This window comes from Megalobrama amblycephala, linkage group LG16 (assembly GCF_018812025.1).
Source record: "Megalobrama amblycephala isolate DHTTF-2021 linkage group LG16, ASM1881202v1, whole genome shotgun sequence".
Classification (NCBI taxonomy): Eukaryota; Metazoa; Chordata; class Actinopteri; order Cypriniformes; family Xenocyprididae; genus Megalobrama; species Megalobrama amblycephala.
This window is the reverse complement of record NC_063059.1, coordinates 8,096,215-8,112,697: the sequence shown is the minus strand read 5'-3', so window position 1 is coordinate 8,112,697 and position 16,483 is coordinate 8,096,215. Positions and strand designations below refer to the sequence as shown.

At 34.8% G+C, this 16,483-nt stretch overlaps 2 protein-coding genes and 1 long non-coding RNA gene across 3 annotated transcripts; all 3 read right to left on the bottom strand.

Moving 5' to 3' along the window:
* Positions 1-1,385: 1,385 nt before the first annotated feature.
* LOC125248808 lies at positions 1,386-3,846 on the bottom strand. The gene is made up of 4 exons (XR_007180386.1): positions 2,831-3,846; positions 2,500-2,566; positions 1,693-2,033; positions 1,386-1,606 (listed from the first exon to the last, which is right to left on the bottom strand). It is a non-coding gene; the product is annotated as an uncharacterized LOC125248808 (long non-coding RNA).
* A 2,277-nt stretch (positions 3,847-6,123) lies between these two features.
* LOC125248807 (sialic acid-binding Ig-like lectin 12) lies at positions 6,124-9,663 on the bottom strand. Its single transcript, XM_048160931.1, has 7 exons — positions 9,483-9,663; positions 9,263-9,329; positions 7,933-8,262; positions 7,246-7,536; positions 6,825-7,103; positions 6,586-6,676; positions 6,124-6,476 (listed from the first exon to the last, which is right to left on the bottom strand). Exons 2-7 carry the CDS (start codon positions 9,321-9,323, stop codon positions 6,368-6,370), a joined length of 1,161 nt encoding a protein of 386 aa, XP_048016888.1. The 5' UTR covers positions 9,324-9,329; positions 9,483-9,663; the 3' UTR covers positions 6,124-6,367.
* A 142-nt stretch (positions 9,664-9,805) lies between these two features.
* On the bottom strand, positions 9,806-16,315 carry tekt1 (tektin 1). Its single transcript, XM_048160928.1, has 8 exons — positions 16,210-16,315; positions 15,691-15,884; positions 15,299-15,464; positions 13,851-13,979; positions 12,703-12,843; positions 12,331-12,556; positions 10,273-10,469; positions 9,806-10,190 (listed from the first exon to the last, which is right to left on the bottom strand). The coding sequence occupies exons 2-8, from the start codon at positions 15,878-15,880 to the stop codon at positions 10,031-10,033; spliced, it is 1,209 nt and encodes a 402-aa protein (XP_048016885.1). The 5' UTR covers positions 15,881-15,884; positions 16,210-16,315; the 3' UTR covers positions 9,806-10,030.
* Between the last annotated feature and the right edge of the window lie 168 nt (positions 16,316-16,483).

Here is a 16,483-nt window from a genome sequence, read left to right as displayed (position 1 = left end):
TAATGTAAAATGCTTGTAAAACATGATTGTGTCCTACCTTTGGGTTTCCCAGCATGATTTTGCACCTGAATTTCCATTTCTGCCCGACCAATGAGATTCTCACTGACACATTTAATGGTAGCGTTGATATTCCTGAAACTAGCAATGGAGACGGTGATGATGCTGATGGTGTTCTCTGCTGAAAAGGCACTGTAATATTCACTGTTAAACATTGGCCAGTATATCTGGGGTAACGGCAAACCACTGCTGACACACATGCAGGTCAATTCATCACCCCACACCAAACAACGGGAGCTATTCAGGACTTTAGGGGCATCTGAAGAACAATTATACGTTTATTAAAAAGATGGTCTTCATCAATGTACACCACTGTGCAACAAGTTTGGGATCGGTAACATTTTTAATGTTTTATAAAGAAGTTTCGTCTGCTCACCAAGGCTACATTTATTTAATTAAAAATACAGTAATAACAGTAACATTGTGAAATATTATTACAATTTAAAATAATTGTTGTCTATTTAAATATATTTGACAAAGTAATTTATTCCTGTGATGCAAAGCTGAATTTTCAGCATCGTTACTCCAGTCTTCAGTGTCACATGATCCTTCAGAAATCATTCTAATATGCTGATTTGCTGCTCAAGAAACATTTATGATTATTTTCAATGTTGAAAACAGTTGTGTACTTTTTTTTCAGGATTCCTTGATGAATAGAAAGTTCAAAAGAACAGCATTTATCTGAAATACAAAGCTTCTGTAGCATTATACACTACCGTTCAAAAGTTTGGGGTCAGTAAGAATTTTTATTTTTATTTTTTTGAAAAGAAATTAAAGAAATTAATACTTTTATTCAGCAAGGATCCATTAAATCGATCAAAAGTGATAGTAAATACATTTATAATGTTACAAGATTATATTTTAAATAAAAACTGTTCTTTTGAACTTTCTATTAATCAAATAATCCTGAAAAAAAAATATTGTACACAAATATTTTGTACAATTGTACACATGAAATGTTTCTTGAGCAGCAGATCAGCATATTAGAATGATTTCTGAAGGATCATGTGACACTGAAGACTGGAGTAATGATGCTGAAAATTCAGCTTCACCATCACAGGAATAAATTACATTGTAAAATATATTCAAATAGAAAACAATTATTTTAAATTGTAATAATATTTCACAATATTGTGGCTTTTATTTTATTTTTAATTAAATAAATGCAGCCTTGGTGAGCAGACAAAACTTCTTTTAAAACATTAAAAATCTTACCGATCCCAAACTTTTGAACGGTAGTGTATGTAAAATTTGAATTTATGATGTTATAGGTGAAATGATACATACGTCTTACTTCAAGGATCACAGTACTTTCAGTCTTAGAGCTTAGTATTGTGATGTTCAGGCTCAGGATGGAAAGTCATTATTGAAGAGTGCTCTTCCCTGCCAGGCACTCTAGAACCTATACGATTAATTTCATCAGGCTCAATCCCGTCCCATACAATATCTGTTGAGGGATTCAGGCAATCCCCTGGAACTTTGCAGGATATCTCGGCCTTCTTTCCTGCTGTGAGTTGTGGGACTTTTATAGTTGGTTTCTGGGTGAGCTCTAAAACACAATTATTTATTGGAATCAGAAATGCTATAAACTTATTTGGATTTGTATGTTTCTCTTTGAAAAGCATATAAACACACCTTTCACAGTAATAGTCACTGTCTGAGGAAAGATATACACTTTTCCTTGTCCCCACTCCAGTTTCAATCTGTATTCACCATCAGAGTCACCCTGAACCAAGTTGTTTAGCATAAAGCTGCACTCTGTCTCACCAGGTATGTATATATTTGTGGTCATACAAGGAACTTCAACAGTTGGGTTTTGTGGATCTCCTTTGAACCATGTTCTCCTAATGGGTTCTGAGACACTTTGAGGGACAGTGAAAAACAAAACGCTCTGATGCACAAACCAGCCTCTCCAGTGAAGTTATCTTGTACTCTGATGGAGAAGTTAGTCGGTTCATCAGGGTCTAAATGAAAAACTAAAATTAAAGCAAGATATCAGACAGACTGTGGAGTTAAGTATAATTATTTGTCTCCTATATTTAATTTAATCTTTTAAATTTATCAGTTAATTTATATCAGCAAAGTTTTGCAGAAATGTATATACATAATCTTTATCCTACATTGTCATCCAGAGCTCAAAACTCACTTTTATGAAAAACATCTAGTAAAAAAAATAACTAAATCCAGACACTAGTCTTGTTAAAGTAGGCCTACACTACACTAAAGTAAACAGGCAGCTTCTGTTCACTTGACTTTCCTCGTTTTGGCTACTTGTGAGTTAATCTATACAAAATCTACAATGTTGTATTTTTAGTAACTTATGTAACTTTGATCACAGTCATGGGTGAGAACTGAAAAATAAATGTTGAAAACTACAACAAAAACAGCTGAATTGGAGTAATCAAATTTATAACTAAAAATAATGTAAAAGTTAGTACTCACGTAAATTTGCACAGTTTTTCATTCTGACGACAGTCAAGATGAACAGCAGTGTTTGCAGCATCTCAGACTAATGTGATGAAACAAACATAGTCAATGGAAACCAGGTCTGGTTAAACATTTAGCACAATAATAAAAGTACACAAGTATGTTGAAGGCTATTTGTATTTGACATATACAGCTGAAGAAAATAAGAAAATGAGTATTTTGGTAATAACATTTTTGAGGAAGCTGCAAAATCATTCATAGCAAAGAAAAAAAAAACTGTATAGGGCCTGTATGATTTTAATTCCTAGAACTGTTAAAATGATGTTAAAAATAAATGATCACTTACCCGATTTTGAAGAGCTCATATAACCTGATGTGACAGCAGTTTTAATTGCGATCAGATTGGTGCTGTTTTTCTTGATTTAGATCTGTCGCCAGTTTCAGAAACTCATCGCTATGTGCAGCGGTAGTGATGTCAATATTTGTGCTACACCACCTATTCCTTATTGGGTTATTTTTGTTCCATTATTCCATTATTCATTGAATGTGCCAGTGAGAATCTTATTGTTTGGACAGAATTGAAAATCCAAGTGCACAATCATGCTGAGAAACCCAAAGGTAGGCGGGACAAAAGCATACGTTTTGCAAGCATTTTACATTTTCTGCCATAGTGCCCATATGTCAAACATCTGTATGACTTCACCATCATTCTGGAGATGGATTCTTGTGTGAAAATTTCTTTATTCTTGCTCTCATTTTTAGTAAGTTGGAGTTTATCCACCTCTTGGATACTCCCTTTCAGCTGTTGTAAATGTCATTTTGCTTCCTGTTTGATTGTTGTCCAACAGTAAGAACTTCATAAACTCAAGAAATAGACGTTGACTAGCCATTTCATTAAATGTACTAAAAAATAGACTGAAACGCACAAATAAATGTAAAGAGATTAACAAAAATGAATCAAATTCACAAATAAATATATTAAGATCCACAAATAATATTGAAAGAGTTTTAGAAAAATGAATCAAATTCACAAATAAAATGAGATTTGCAAATTAAATCTTACAAATGTGTTTTGTGTCACAAACACAACTCTGCCTGGCATTCATTTGTGGATCACAGCATGCGTTTGTGGATTTTGAAACACTTCTAGCGTCAAGACCACAGACTGTAAAAAAAAAAAAGATGGATGACGCACATTCAATCTCTTCCATTGTAGTAGTAACTGAAGCCGCCAGTGTGCCAATATGACGCTGACATCTTGAGTCTCGAGACTGCGCATAAACTGTTAGCCCGGATAAGTTGAATTTACTTAAAAAATTTGAGGAAACTGGTTGCCCTAAAAAATTAAGTAATGATTAAGTAATGTGAACTTAATAATTTGAGTTCATTTAACTTAAAATGTTTTGTAATATTAATTACTTTTAGTTATTACACATAGTATATTTAAGGGTGTTTTCACACCTATGGATCGCTTGTTTTGTTCCGAAACAGGGACTAAATTTGTTACAATGTTGCATTTTCTTCTTGGTTCGGTTCGCTTTCACATGGCAACATTTCAAAGCGTACCAAAATGCGTTTAGGCAAGTCACATGCGAGTAAAACTGCCCTCTTATTGGTCAGAGTTTTCTTTGCGTCATCCATCAAAATAACGATTGACAAGTTCGCTCCATGAGATTATTGTGGCTTTATTTGTAACTGTCGAGACACACGCAAACACTTTATAAATGTAGCCGTCTTTCCCGCTGTTAAATTATATAACGTACTACATTCATATTAATACTGCGGCAAATTCAAACGCGCGCTCTTTCTCTCTCTCGGTCTGTCTCTGGTTTCCCAGCGCTGTGTAGTAGGCGACCTGTCAGCGTGTCGAGAGAGACTACATTTATAATGAAGGAGAGCAGGAAAAAGGCTTTGTCGGGACAGCATTCTCACACGGAGAAGTGCAGTTACACAACAGAGGCGCTCGTTGGTTTACATCTGTGGTAAATAATGTGCTCACTCACAGAATCAGACACTACCGCTTTTTATATCACATTTTCCGTTATGAATTATGATGTCATTTGGTTCGTTGGTCCGTTAACTGGGTCCGATTGCTTTCACATATCAAGCGAACTGCTCCAGAGTTCGTTTGAAAGTGTACCGAGACCACCTCTTCAAGCAGGTCTCGGTACGCTTGTTTGGTCCGCTTTTAGTGCGCACCCGAGTGCGATTGCTGCTTTCACACCTGCCCAAACGAACCGCACCAAAGGAGAAAACGAACTCTGGTACGATTCAACCGAACTAAATGAGGCAGGTGTGAAAGCACCCTAAGTTCAGTGTACTAAGCAAGTTAACTTGCCATCAATCAAAATTCATCCATGCCTCCTATCATGCATTGCTGCATAATTATGAGCTGAATTGTCTTAGTAATTTTTTTTTATTCTCACTATTTAAATTTTGCTGTTTTTCTGTGACTTTTTAGTAGCTTGTAAATATTGACTAACATTGTAAATCTAACTCAGAGATTGGGCTCTAAATGAGTTCAGTGATTCAGATCAAATAATGATTATGTGAAAACGTAACCAACACCACCTGATCATCTTTTAACTTTGCTTGTCTGGTTGGTTTTAATGCAGTTAAAACTGCCCAAACAAAATCTAATATTAAAAAGTCAAGGGTCAAGAGCTCATATAGTGAACTTGGAGCCTGAGTCTGCGCAGTAGTGAGCACGAAGTGGAGCCGAGATATCAAGGTCCCACCCAAACTCAGAGCAACTTGTTATGTTGGTGTGAAATAAAGTTATGGAAATGTAGAAATTAAAGTTAAAGCTCCAATCTCCTCGTGAAGATCCTCATGTTCCATTGCATTTCATGGAGAGGGTGGGTTGATCTATACTGCTTCTGGCTTCAATTACAACAATGGAAGAGAGTGAAGGTGTGTTGTCCATCTTTTGACCCTATCACGTTTTTTTACACGTGGGGCTGAAGTGCTGTTTGTGTGGTTAAAACACTCTGTTTCCAAAAGATTATTGGAGTTTAAGGCTTCTTTATATTTCTATCAGGATCAGTTAATCACTATAAACTCAGGAAGGATTATACAAATTATGATAATTCATAGATTCCAAGCATCATGATCAGTAACACCCTCTCTACAGATGCAGCAGATATCCACAAATGCAGAGGAAGCCATCCACAAATATACAGAAAGCAATACACAAATAAATGAATGCCAGGAAATGTTGTGTTTGTGACATAAAAACATATTTGTAGATACTTTTTTATTTGCAAATTTCTTATTTATTTGTGAATCGAATTCATTTTTGTGAAACTCCTGCATATATCTGTGCATCTCATTCTATTTATTTTTGAATTACTTTCATTTGTGTGATTCTCTTTACATATATTTGTGCATCAAAGTCCATTTATCTGGAAATGTGCAACAATTCTAACCCTATAATTAAACTAAACATTTCTAGCAGTGAAATGATTTTACCGTTTACATTTCAGAAGAAACTTCCTAGCAGATCTGAATTTAACAGTTTAAATTTGTCAGCAAACTTTCTATCTTAAAAGTCGTTTTTAAAGGCATGAAATGTTGCATTGAAACTATCAAAAGAAAACACAAGACATTTGATTTATCTCAAGTTTTAATTAAAATTATAGTCTTAACATAAAAATTACAAATCTTTTCTAAAACAGTGGAATAAGAAACTGTTTTTTAAAGCATTTTTCTGTCATGAAGTAAAAATGACACATATTAAAAACAATCGTTGTTCAGAGTTTTAGGACATTAGCATGTGCTACGCATGCTAACTGTTCCACTTTTTATACTAATGTGTAAGAAAAGCCACTTGACATAAACTCAACAAAAAGCTTCATTTCAGCTGTAATGTGTCGATCAAGCACTAAGATCTCTCTGAGGACATTTTAATAGTCTCATACACAGATTCCTCTCTCTTCAATGAAGTCATGTAGACATGGTTGTCATCTTTTGGTTCATGCTTTTCTCTCCTTCTGTCAAAACAGTAATGGTAGAATGTGTGGCATTAATGACTAATACAAACATTTAATGCTATAGAAATGGCCATCTAACATCTATTTCTTGAGTTTATGAAGTTCTTACCGTAGGACGACAGTCAAACAGGAAACAAAGATGACATTTACAACAGCTGAAAGGGTAAAGAATATCCAAGAGGTGGACAAACTCCAATTTACTAAAAGATGAGAAAAATGAGAGAACAATAAAGGACATTTTCATATAAGAAGCCATATCCACAATTATAGTGAATTCATACAGATGTTTTGCATATGGGCACTATGGCAGAAAATGTAAAATGCTTGTAAAACATGATTGTGTCCTACCTTTGGGTTTCCCAGCATTATTTTGCACCTGAATTTCCATTTCTGCCCGACCAATGAGATTCTCACTGATACATTTAATGGTAGCATTGATGTTCCTGAAACTAGCAATTGAGACGGTGATGATCCTGATGGTGTTCTCTGCTGAAAAGGCACTGTAATATTCACCGTTCAGAATCGGCCAGTATATCTGGGGTAACGACAAACCACTGCTGACACACATGCAGGTCAATTCATCACCCCACACCAAACAACGGGAGCTATAAAGGATTTTAGGGGCATCTGAAATGAAATTATTAATGAATTATCATTTAATGGCAATTATGATAAATATCATTAAATGGTAATAAGTGCTATTAGGGCAATTTGTCCACAACACTTTTTGAAACACTTCATGATGTGTTATGAGTGAAATGATACATACGTCTTACTTTGAGGATCACGGTACTTTCGGTCCAAATGTTTTCTTGAAAAATTACCCTGCAGGTGAGGTTAGTGTTGTGATGTTCAGGCTCAGGATGGAAAGTGAATACGGAAAGTGTATTATCCCAGTCAGACACACCACGCATCCTCCTATGCACTTCATCAGGCTCAATCCCTTTAAATACAATATCTGTTTTGAGATTCACACAACTCCCTGGAGCTCTACAGTTTATCTCTGCCTTCTCTCCTGCGGTGAGCTGTGGGACTTCTATTGTTGGCTTCTCGGTGAGCTCTTAAAACACAATGATTTATTGAAATCAGAAATTCTATCATTTATATAACTAATCATTTTTATTATTCCATCATTTTAAATAGTTTTATGCACACTCAGTAAGTGTTATTTTCCTGCTTATACCATGGTCACTTGCCAGTATGGACAAGTTTTTTGCAGCGAAATATTGCAAATAAAAATAATGGTTAATTTTATCTGCAGGTCATTAGAAAAAAATACAGCATGGTAAGATAACCTTTATTTCAATGAATTTGAACTTGAAATACCTGTGCATTAAACACTTTTAACGCATTCTAGCCCATCAGAATTGAATATTCAACAGACAATGTAATATATATAATGGATTTGTTTGGTTTCTGTTTCTTAAAAAAAAAAGCATACAAACACACAACCAACCTTTTACAGTAATTTTTACTGTCTGAGGAAAGATATACACTTTTCCTTGTCCCCATTCCAGTTTGAAACTGTATTCACCATCAGATTCACCCTGAACCAAGTTTTCCAGCATAAAGCTGCATTCTCTCTCATTGTCTTTATCTCCAAAAATGTGAACACAGGGAACTTCAGCAGTTGGGTTTTGTGGACCTCCTTTGAACCAGGTTCTCCTAATGGGTTCTGAGACACTTTGAGGGACAGTGAAAGAACAGAATACTCTGATGCACAAACCGGCCTCTCCAGTGAAGTTTTCTGTTACCAAGATGGAGAAGTCAGTCGGTTCATCAGGGTCTGAAATGAAAAACAAAAATCTTCACAATACTGTAGTTTTGTTAAATATATTATTTTCATATTTTTCAACGTTTTACAATATGGTGATAAAACCAATGACTTAAAGGTGCCCTCGAATGAAAAATTGAATTTATCTTGGCATAGTTGAATAACAAGAGTTCAGTACATGGAAATGACATACAGTGAGTCTCAAACTCCATTGTTTCCTCCTTCTTATATAAATCTCATTTGTTTAAAAGACCTCCGAAGAACAGGCGAATCTCAACATAACACCAACTGTTACATAACAGTCGGGATCATTAATATGTATATAGTATACAATAGTATACAATACTCACATGATCCGACGCATGCATGTCGCATGCATGACGAACACTTTGTAAAGATCCATTTGATGGTTATATTAGCTGTGTAAACTTTGTTTATGCACTGTTCAAGGCAAGCGCGAGCTCCGTAGGTGTGGAGCACGAGAATTAAAGGGCCAGTAGCCCTGAATCGGCTCATTTATAATGATGGCCCAAAATAGGCAGTTAAAAAAATGAATTAAAAAAAATCTATGGGGTATTTTGAGCTGAAACTTCACAGACACATTCAGGGGACACCTTAGACTTATATTACATCTTTTTTTTAAAAGTTCTAGGGCACCTTTAAACGGACAAACATTATTTTTCAACTGTTGATATTATTGATTATTTTGTTTTCACTTATTACACCTAGTTATATTTCTTAATCTGGAAAAACAAAATAAGTAATAAATAAATAACTGTAAATGAAGTGCAACAGATTATGAGGTTTTCAGGCACTTGACAAGTTCAGAAAAAATGTGTAAAACAATACAGAGTCAAACCATTTAATCTGACTTAAAAACAGGTTATAATAGAACGATGCCTTTTATATGGTGATTCTTGAATATCTGAAATATTTTCATGACTAAAAACAAAGTCAAAGGAAAATGTTGAAATGACCATGATGAAGTTACAATACAGAAGTTAACACTCACCAAAACGATAACAGTCTGTCATTTGAACGACAGTTAAGATGAACAGCAATGTTTGCAGCATCTCAGACTAATATGAGGAGAGAGAAATACAGAAATCATGTCTGTTTAAAGCACAATTATGATGATAATAAAATACATATAGTCTTACTTGACATTATTAGTTATGAAAAAAGACAACAACTGCACCTTTATTTTCAGAATTGTTAAAATGGTTGCTTACCTAATATTTGAAGAGCTCAAAAGAGCAATTGTGACAGCAGTTTTTCTTCCGATCCGCTTCGTGCTTTTACTTGATCTGACTGATTTTGTCACGTTTCAGAAATTTCTTCTTATAGTTACCATAGAGATGTGTGTACTAGATAACCCTCCCATGGTTAATACAGAAACCAGTTTTGTTAGCACAGAAATTATTTTCTAAAAAACTGATAATATCTTTACACTTCATTATTTGTTCATTTCTGTATAATGAATTATGATGATTACATTTTATAAACCATCAATGAATGTTTGAAGTCTAGAACCAAGTAACTTAGGAACATCTTGTTATTTGTTTTTATTTTTTAATTTTGCAGACATTTTATCAAAACATCTCCTTCAAAAGGCTGTGTGCAACAAACAGATTCTAAGAGGAAACATCCCAGTAGAGATTTTTAAAGACATTAGATGTTGTGTTGAAACTATTAAAATAACTTAAAATGATTTAGAGGAAACTCTTCTTCCAAAACTCCATTAACTATACTAGGCCTTTCCACCGTACATGAGCTCTGTTCAGAAGTTGTGAATAACGACAGGCTGACGTAGCTGATGGCAGACCACCTCATCTATATACAGAGAGTTGGTCTTCACCTGGATCTCCTCCTCCAGGCTCAGCTGGTGGCTTACTAAAGCTTTCAGTTCCATCTCTGAAAGTTCAAGCGCCTCGGCCAGTCTAAGAAGCCATAGAAGGGATATGCATATGGGACATGTAATAAATGTTATATGTTTGGTATCATTTAAACCCTTTCCTTTACCTCTTGATGTGGTTAGCGAGCTCCTTGACCTCTGCCAGCAGTTGGATTTGAGCCGGGTCGTGGCAGAGCTCAACGTTGGGCCTTTGGCTGCGAGCGGACAGTCGAGTCTGAGCCACTTTCAGTGGAGCTTCTTTCTCTGCGATAGCCACTTTTAGAGCCTCCAGATTCTTTTCTTGATTTGCTATCTCTGCTAGCAGCTTTGAGAGAGCACAGGGACATACAAAACTAGTCAAGTTATAAAAAAAAAAAAAAAAAAAAAAAAAACCTAGAATAAAACCCTATACATAAGAAATGATCAAAACTTAATAATAAGTAAATTAATAAATTGTTATTCTTAAAATATAAATTTTTTATTTTGAATTATCCTGCTTATTATATAGCTAGGAATGCACAATATATTATCAGCCAATTTTTTTAATTATATATTATTTAATTATTTTAATTGATCGTCTCTGCCAATATTTGTATTCATTCTCTAACTGTTCATGCTTATTTCTCCTATTTTTACATTTAGATTGCCTTTGCCATCATTTAACACTCACTTAAAGGTGCCCTAGATTGTTTTTTTACAAGATGTAATTTAAGTCTAAGGTGTCCCCTGAATGTGTCTGTGAAGTTTCAACTCAAAATACCCCATAGATTTTTTTTAATTAATTTTTTTAGCTGCCTATTTTGGGGCATCATTAACTATGCACTGATTTTTTCAGCACGGCCCCTTTAAGAGATGCGCTCCCTCTGCCCCACGAGCTCTCGACTATATATACATCGCATAAACAAAGTTCACACAGCTAATATAACCCTCAAATGGATCTTTACAAGATGTTCGTCATGCATGTTGTATGCATGCTTCGAATTATGTGAGTAAAGTATTTATTTAGATGGTTATGTTTGATTCTGTGTGAGTTTGAGGCTATGCTCTGTGGCTAAAGCTAACATTACACACTGTTGGAGAGATTTATAAAGAATGAAGTTGTGTTTATGCATTATACAGACTGCACGTGTTTAAAAATGAAAATAGCAACGACTCTCGTCTCCGTGAATACAGTAAGAAACGATGGTAACTTTAACCACATTTAGCAGTATATTAGCAACATGCTAATGAAACTTTTAGAAAGACAATTTACAAATATCACTAAAAATATCATGATATGATGGATCATGTCAGTTATTATTGCTCCATCTGCCATTTTTCGCTGTTGTTCTTGCTTGCTTACCTTGTCTGTGCACAGATCCAGCCGTTAATACTGCCTTTCCTTGTCTAATGCGTCGAATGGGCTGGCATTATGCAAATATTGGGGTCATACATATTAATGATCCCGACTGTTACGTAACAGTCGGTGTTATGTTGAGATCCGAGTGTTTTCCGGAAGTCTTTTAAACAAATGAGATTAACATAAGGAGGAAACAATGGGGTTTGAAACTCAATGTATGTCTTTTCCATGTACTGAACTCTTGTTATTCAACTATGCCGAGGTAAATTCAAATTCTGATTCTAGGGCACCTTTAAAGTTAATCTTTGAAAAATACATATATTTAATAACACCATTAAATATAATCTTTAATGAATGTAAATAAATAAATATTAAAATGTCCATTTTTCATACGGTTCATTGTAATGTTGTGATGGAAATGTAAATGGATATAGTTAAAAAAAATTCTCTTCATTTATTCTCACCTTCATGCCATCCCCATATGACTTTCTTTCTTCAGATATACACAAACAAAGATTTTTAGGTAAATTATAAATCTCTGTGCATCCCTATAATGCAAGTGAATGGTTGCCGCTCGGATAGCGCTTGACAAACCACACAGTGATTGTAGCACAGAAGTAACACAAAAACACAGAAGACCGCCAGTTCTCACTCAACTGGGCAACACCCATTCGATGGCATTATATGGACTCACAGAGATTGATTATTTTCCTAAAAATCTTTGTTTGTGTTTATCTGAAGAAAGAAACTCATACATCAGGGGTGGCATGAGGGTAAATAATTGATAAGAGAATTTTCATTTTTGGGTGAACTATCCCTTTGATGTTATACCACAAGTGCAGCTCACCTCACTGAGCTGGTTCTCAAGCTGTGTTTTGGCAGTTTTGGTCTCCTGTATGCGCAGCGCAAATGCCGTTCCTGTAGCCTCATACTGTCTGCGCATGTCTGCAGCCGTCTGCTCTAGCAAGCTTGCCACAAGAGCTCTCAGAGAAAGAGAGTTATTCTTCTCCTTCTCAGCTTTGCTAATGTTTAAGTTGCAGAGGCTCTCCCATTCCTCAGGAGTCACTGCAATTCTGGAAACGGTAAAGGAAACAGGTTTGCAAAGGGAAGACGTTGGAAAACCTAAATCTGTTAACATTTGAATAGTCTGATTTGATATTCAAATGCCTTCATATAACAAAAGTAGATTTCAAATACTGTATCATAAACATTATCTTACCCAACGCTTGTAAAGTTTGAATTCCCTCCGTTTAAATCAGGTGACGTGTTAGTGAGAAGAGAGCAGAAATCATCGATGCGCTCGGCCTGAAATTTGTCCTGCAAGTCCTTTTCCAGATAATACTTCACTGAACGAATGAGCCTGAAAAGAGCCACAGGAATAATTTCTCAACTAAAATTTAGTTTTGAGCAAATTGATATAACTAGAGAGAATTTTACTGAACACAATATACCAATAATTCATGGATTACTCACCAATTGCTATTTAGCAATTAATTTAATTTGCAATTAAATTTAAAGCAGCCATATCATACACATTTTTTTTTTATTATTTGAAAGTAAATATTGTTTTAAAGGGGACCTATTATGCCCCTTTTCACAAGATGTGAATATACAGTCAAACCAAAAATTATTCAGACACTAGACATAATTTTTTTTTATATATATATATTTTTACTAGTGGGTGCAGGACACCCATGTTAGTGAGGATAGCAAAATAAACTGTGACATATTATACCCAAATATTCTTCATATAGTGGACTACCAGTAAAATTTATAAAAATTTGGAACCAAAAATTATTCAGACACTTTGACCTGACCATGTTTTGCTCAAGTGTTATCAGACATAATTAGGATAATTTTTTTCTGACACAGTTTAACTCTGATATCTTGCCATATTTTATAACCATTTTTTATACTATAGTGAATAAACTGTATTAACGAATGAAATGTTCAAGGTGTTTGAATAAATTTTGGTTTGATTGTAAGTCTCTGGTGTCCCCAGAATGTGTCTGTGAAGTCAGGAAATACCAAATCGTTGAACTATGTTATTAACGACGGAACTTGCGATGTTAGTTGGCTAACGATGCTTTTGGGAAACGCACCCCAGAATCGTCCCGAACAACGATGTAACTCGCTGCTGAACTACCATAGTAGACCCGATTATAGCACTTAAACACGGAAAAAGTCAGATTTTCATGATATGTCCCCTTTAATAAATTAATTACTGAATTATTATTATTGAAAAATATATTGCTTTTTAATATTATTTGTGACATTTACAGGTTTGACAGACTTTCTCATAGGAAATATCAAGGACAATTTAATTCCTTACAAGTTAGACTTCGGAGTTGTCACTGTCCCACCAACCTGATCTGCTCATTGATCTGCTCCAGTGTTCGCTGTAGCAGGACCATCACTCCCTCGATCACTTCCTTCTCCTTCAGCAGTTCTTCTTCCACCTCATCATGCACCAGGTCAATCGCCACACGCTTCTCTCTGAGGATGTCCCATACATATCACGTGATTAGGCTACAAATTAGATTTTTTGTTAAAGGTTTGAACTGTAATGAATGACGTCGGTCTAATCCAAATTGGGGTGGTTAATTTGGCTTATAACTTACACTACCATTCAAATGTTTGGGGTTGCTACGTTTTTTAAATGTTTTTGAAACTCTTATGCTCAAGGCTGCATTTATTTGATCAAAAATAAAGTTTATTATTTACAATTCAAAATAACTGATTTCGGTAACACTTTACTTGAAGGGGTGTGCATAAGACTGGCATGACACCTTCATAATCATGACATGACACATTAACTATGAATTTTCCCTCAATAAACTCCTAATTTACTGCTTATAAACATAGTTAATTGTTAAGTTTAGGTATTGGGTAGGATTAAGAATGTAGAATAAGATCATGCAGAAGAAGGCATTAATATGTGCTTAATAAGTACTAATAAATAGCCAATATTCTATTAATATGCATGCTAATAGTAATAAGCAACTAGTTAAAAGACCCTAAAATAAAGTGTTACCATTATTTTTATAACAGTGTCATCTTTTTTAAGAAATTTGAAATTGTCTATTATCTGACCTTCTGTTAGAGGAAACAAACAAAAAAAAAAAAAACATGAAATGACAAATATTCATGACGCTGTTATAAAATTATTTGACAGAGAATTAACACTTAATGACATTTTAATGACAAGTTCAATTTGTACCACTGAAAAAAGTGGTCAGAAAAATATTCAATGACACTATTATAACGGCCTCATGACAGCCAATGTCAAAACCAAAAACATGACAGTTTAATGTAATGTTAACCAATAAAGCTAAATAATGTCAAGTTGTCGTAACAAAGACATCTCAATCAATGTCATCTTTGCATTAAAAATGATTGAATAATTGAGCGAATGACATTTAATGACAGTTGAAATAAACATACATGTCATGATTATGAAGGTGTCATGTCTTATGCACACCTCTTCAAGTAAAGTGTTACCCTGATTTCTATTTTTAATATACTTTAAAATTTAATTTATTCCTGTAATGGCAAAGCTGAATTTGCATCATCATTTCTCCAGTCTTCAGTGTCACATGATCCTTCAGAAATCATTCTGAAATGCTGCTATTATCAGTGTTGAAAACAATATTTTTGTGGAATCCGTGATACTTTTTACAGGACTCTTTTATTTGAAATATAATTTTTTTTGTAACAAGTAAAAGTCTTTACTGTCACTTTTGATCAGTTTGGTCATGTAGTTCAACACTTGGTTTTAGTAATGACCTCTGCTTGTGCTTTAAAGTGAGAAGTACCTCTCAGTCAGACATTGCAGAGTCACTTGAAAAGGCTCAGAGCAGCTCTCCAAGGCTTTTTCCACACGGCTCTTGAAGATGACGAGCATCTCGATCTCCTGCACCATCTCCTCAAACTTCTTCTCCAGTTCCTGCCTCCAGAATCTGATATCCTGGATTCTCTGCTCTGAAGAAGAGGTGCAAGACTCAGGGGAGAATATAAAGACTAAGCAGACCAGTTTATTAACTACATGTCTTTATCAAGGAAATCAATAACCCTATCTAAAATAACTTCCTCTTTTCATCATTTCTACCTCTAATCTTTAAAAAGGTTAAGTGTCATGATTACACATCCAGAATTACTGGCAAGGCCATTGACCTTCTCTGCATCCTGTCACATGCATTTTGCATACCCAGCCTCTTTTGTGCATCCTGTTGCATGTGTTTGGTATATTTGTTGCTCTCCTCTATGAGTCTTTGACACTCTGCAGCCAATCTCTCTGAGTGCGCTCGTTCTGCCTCCGAACTCCTGAAATGCACCTGGTTTGCATGCTTCCACTCAGATGGTAGAAACTTATCAGGGGGTCCCATCAGCCTAGACATTTTTCTAACGAGAAAGAAAGTTATTCTTTGGTTTTGAAATAATTTAGGTCAATGATTACTAGACTATATGATAATATCAAAAATGTAGTTATTTTATTGCTTTAAACACTCAAATCAATGCCATACCATTGCCAAAAAACAACTAAAATGGCATTATAATACAAAATATTAACCATTCAGATATACAACCGTCAGGATTTCAGTTACCTGTAGTCAAACAAACATTTTTCTCCATAAACTCGTGTCTTAAACAATCTATTCAGTGTTTTAAACAAGATAAACATTAAATAATTAGAATTAAAACATTAAAAGTAAATGAAATGTCTTACCTGTCAGACCTGAAACTCACTGAAACACGACCGATGACACTCTACCGGCGAGTAAACACACGGTTACTATAGCAACATAACCGCTCCAACGCTAGGGGGTGGTAAACATAGACATTATAATATTATTTGTTTATTATATTGTCTATGGTGGTAAAATGCCATATTATTTTTCGTGAATGAAAACGAAGCTTTGAGTGGATTGTATCAGATATGGTCTTATTATTGCTGCTATGTATCTAAATGTCGATCAACAATGACAAAACAATTTAAAAAG

Coding starts and splice junctions, on each gene's coding strand:
- LOC125248807 (XM_048160931.1), bottom strand. CDS start 9,323: ATGCTGCAAACATTGCTGTTCATCTTAACTGTCGTTCAAATGACAGAC. Junction 8,263..9,262: donor GACAGACTGTTATCGTTTTG/GTGAGTGTTAAC, acceptor TTTTCATTTCAG/ACCCTGATGAACCGACTGAC. Junction 7,537..7,932: donor AGTAAAAATTACTGTAAAAG/GTTGGTTGTGTG, acceptor TTGTGTTTTAAG/AGCTCACCGAGAAGCCAACA.
- tekt1 (XM_048160928.1), bottom strand. CDS start 15,880: ATGTCTAGGCTGATGGGACCCCCTGATAAGTTTCTACCATCTGAGTGG. Junction 15,465..15,690: donor GGATGCACAAAAGAGGCTGG/GTATGCAAAATG, acceptor CCTCTTCTTCAG/AGCAGAGAATCCAGGATATC. Junction 12,557..12,702: donor TCAAACTTTACAAGCGTTGG/GTAAGATAATGT, acceptor TACCGTTTCCAG/AATTGCAGTGACTCCTGAGG.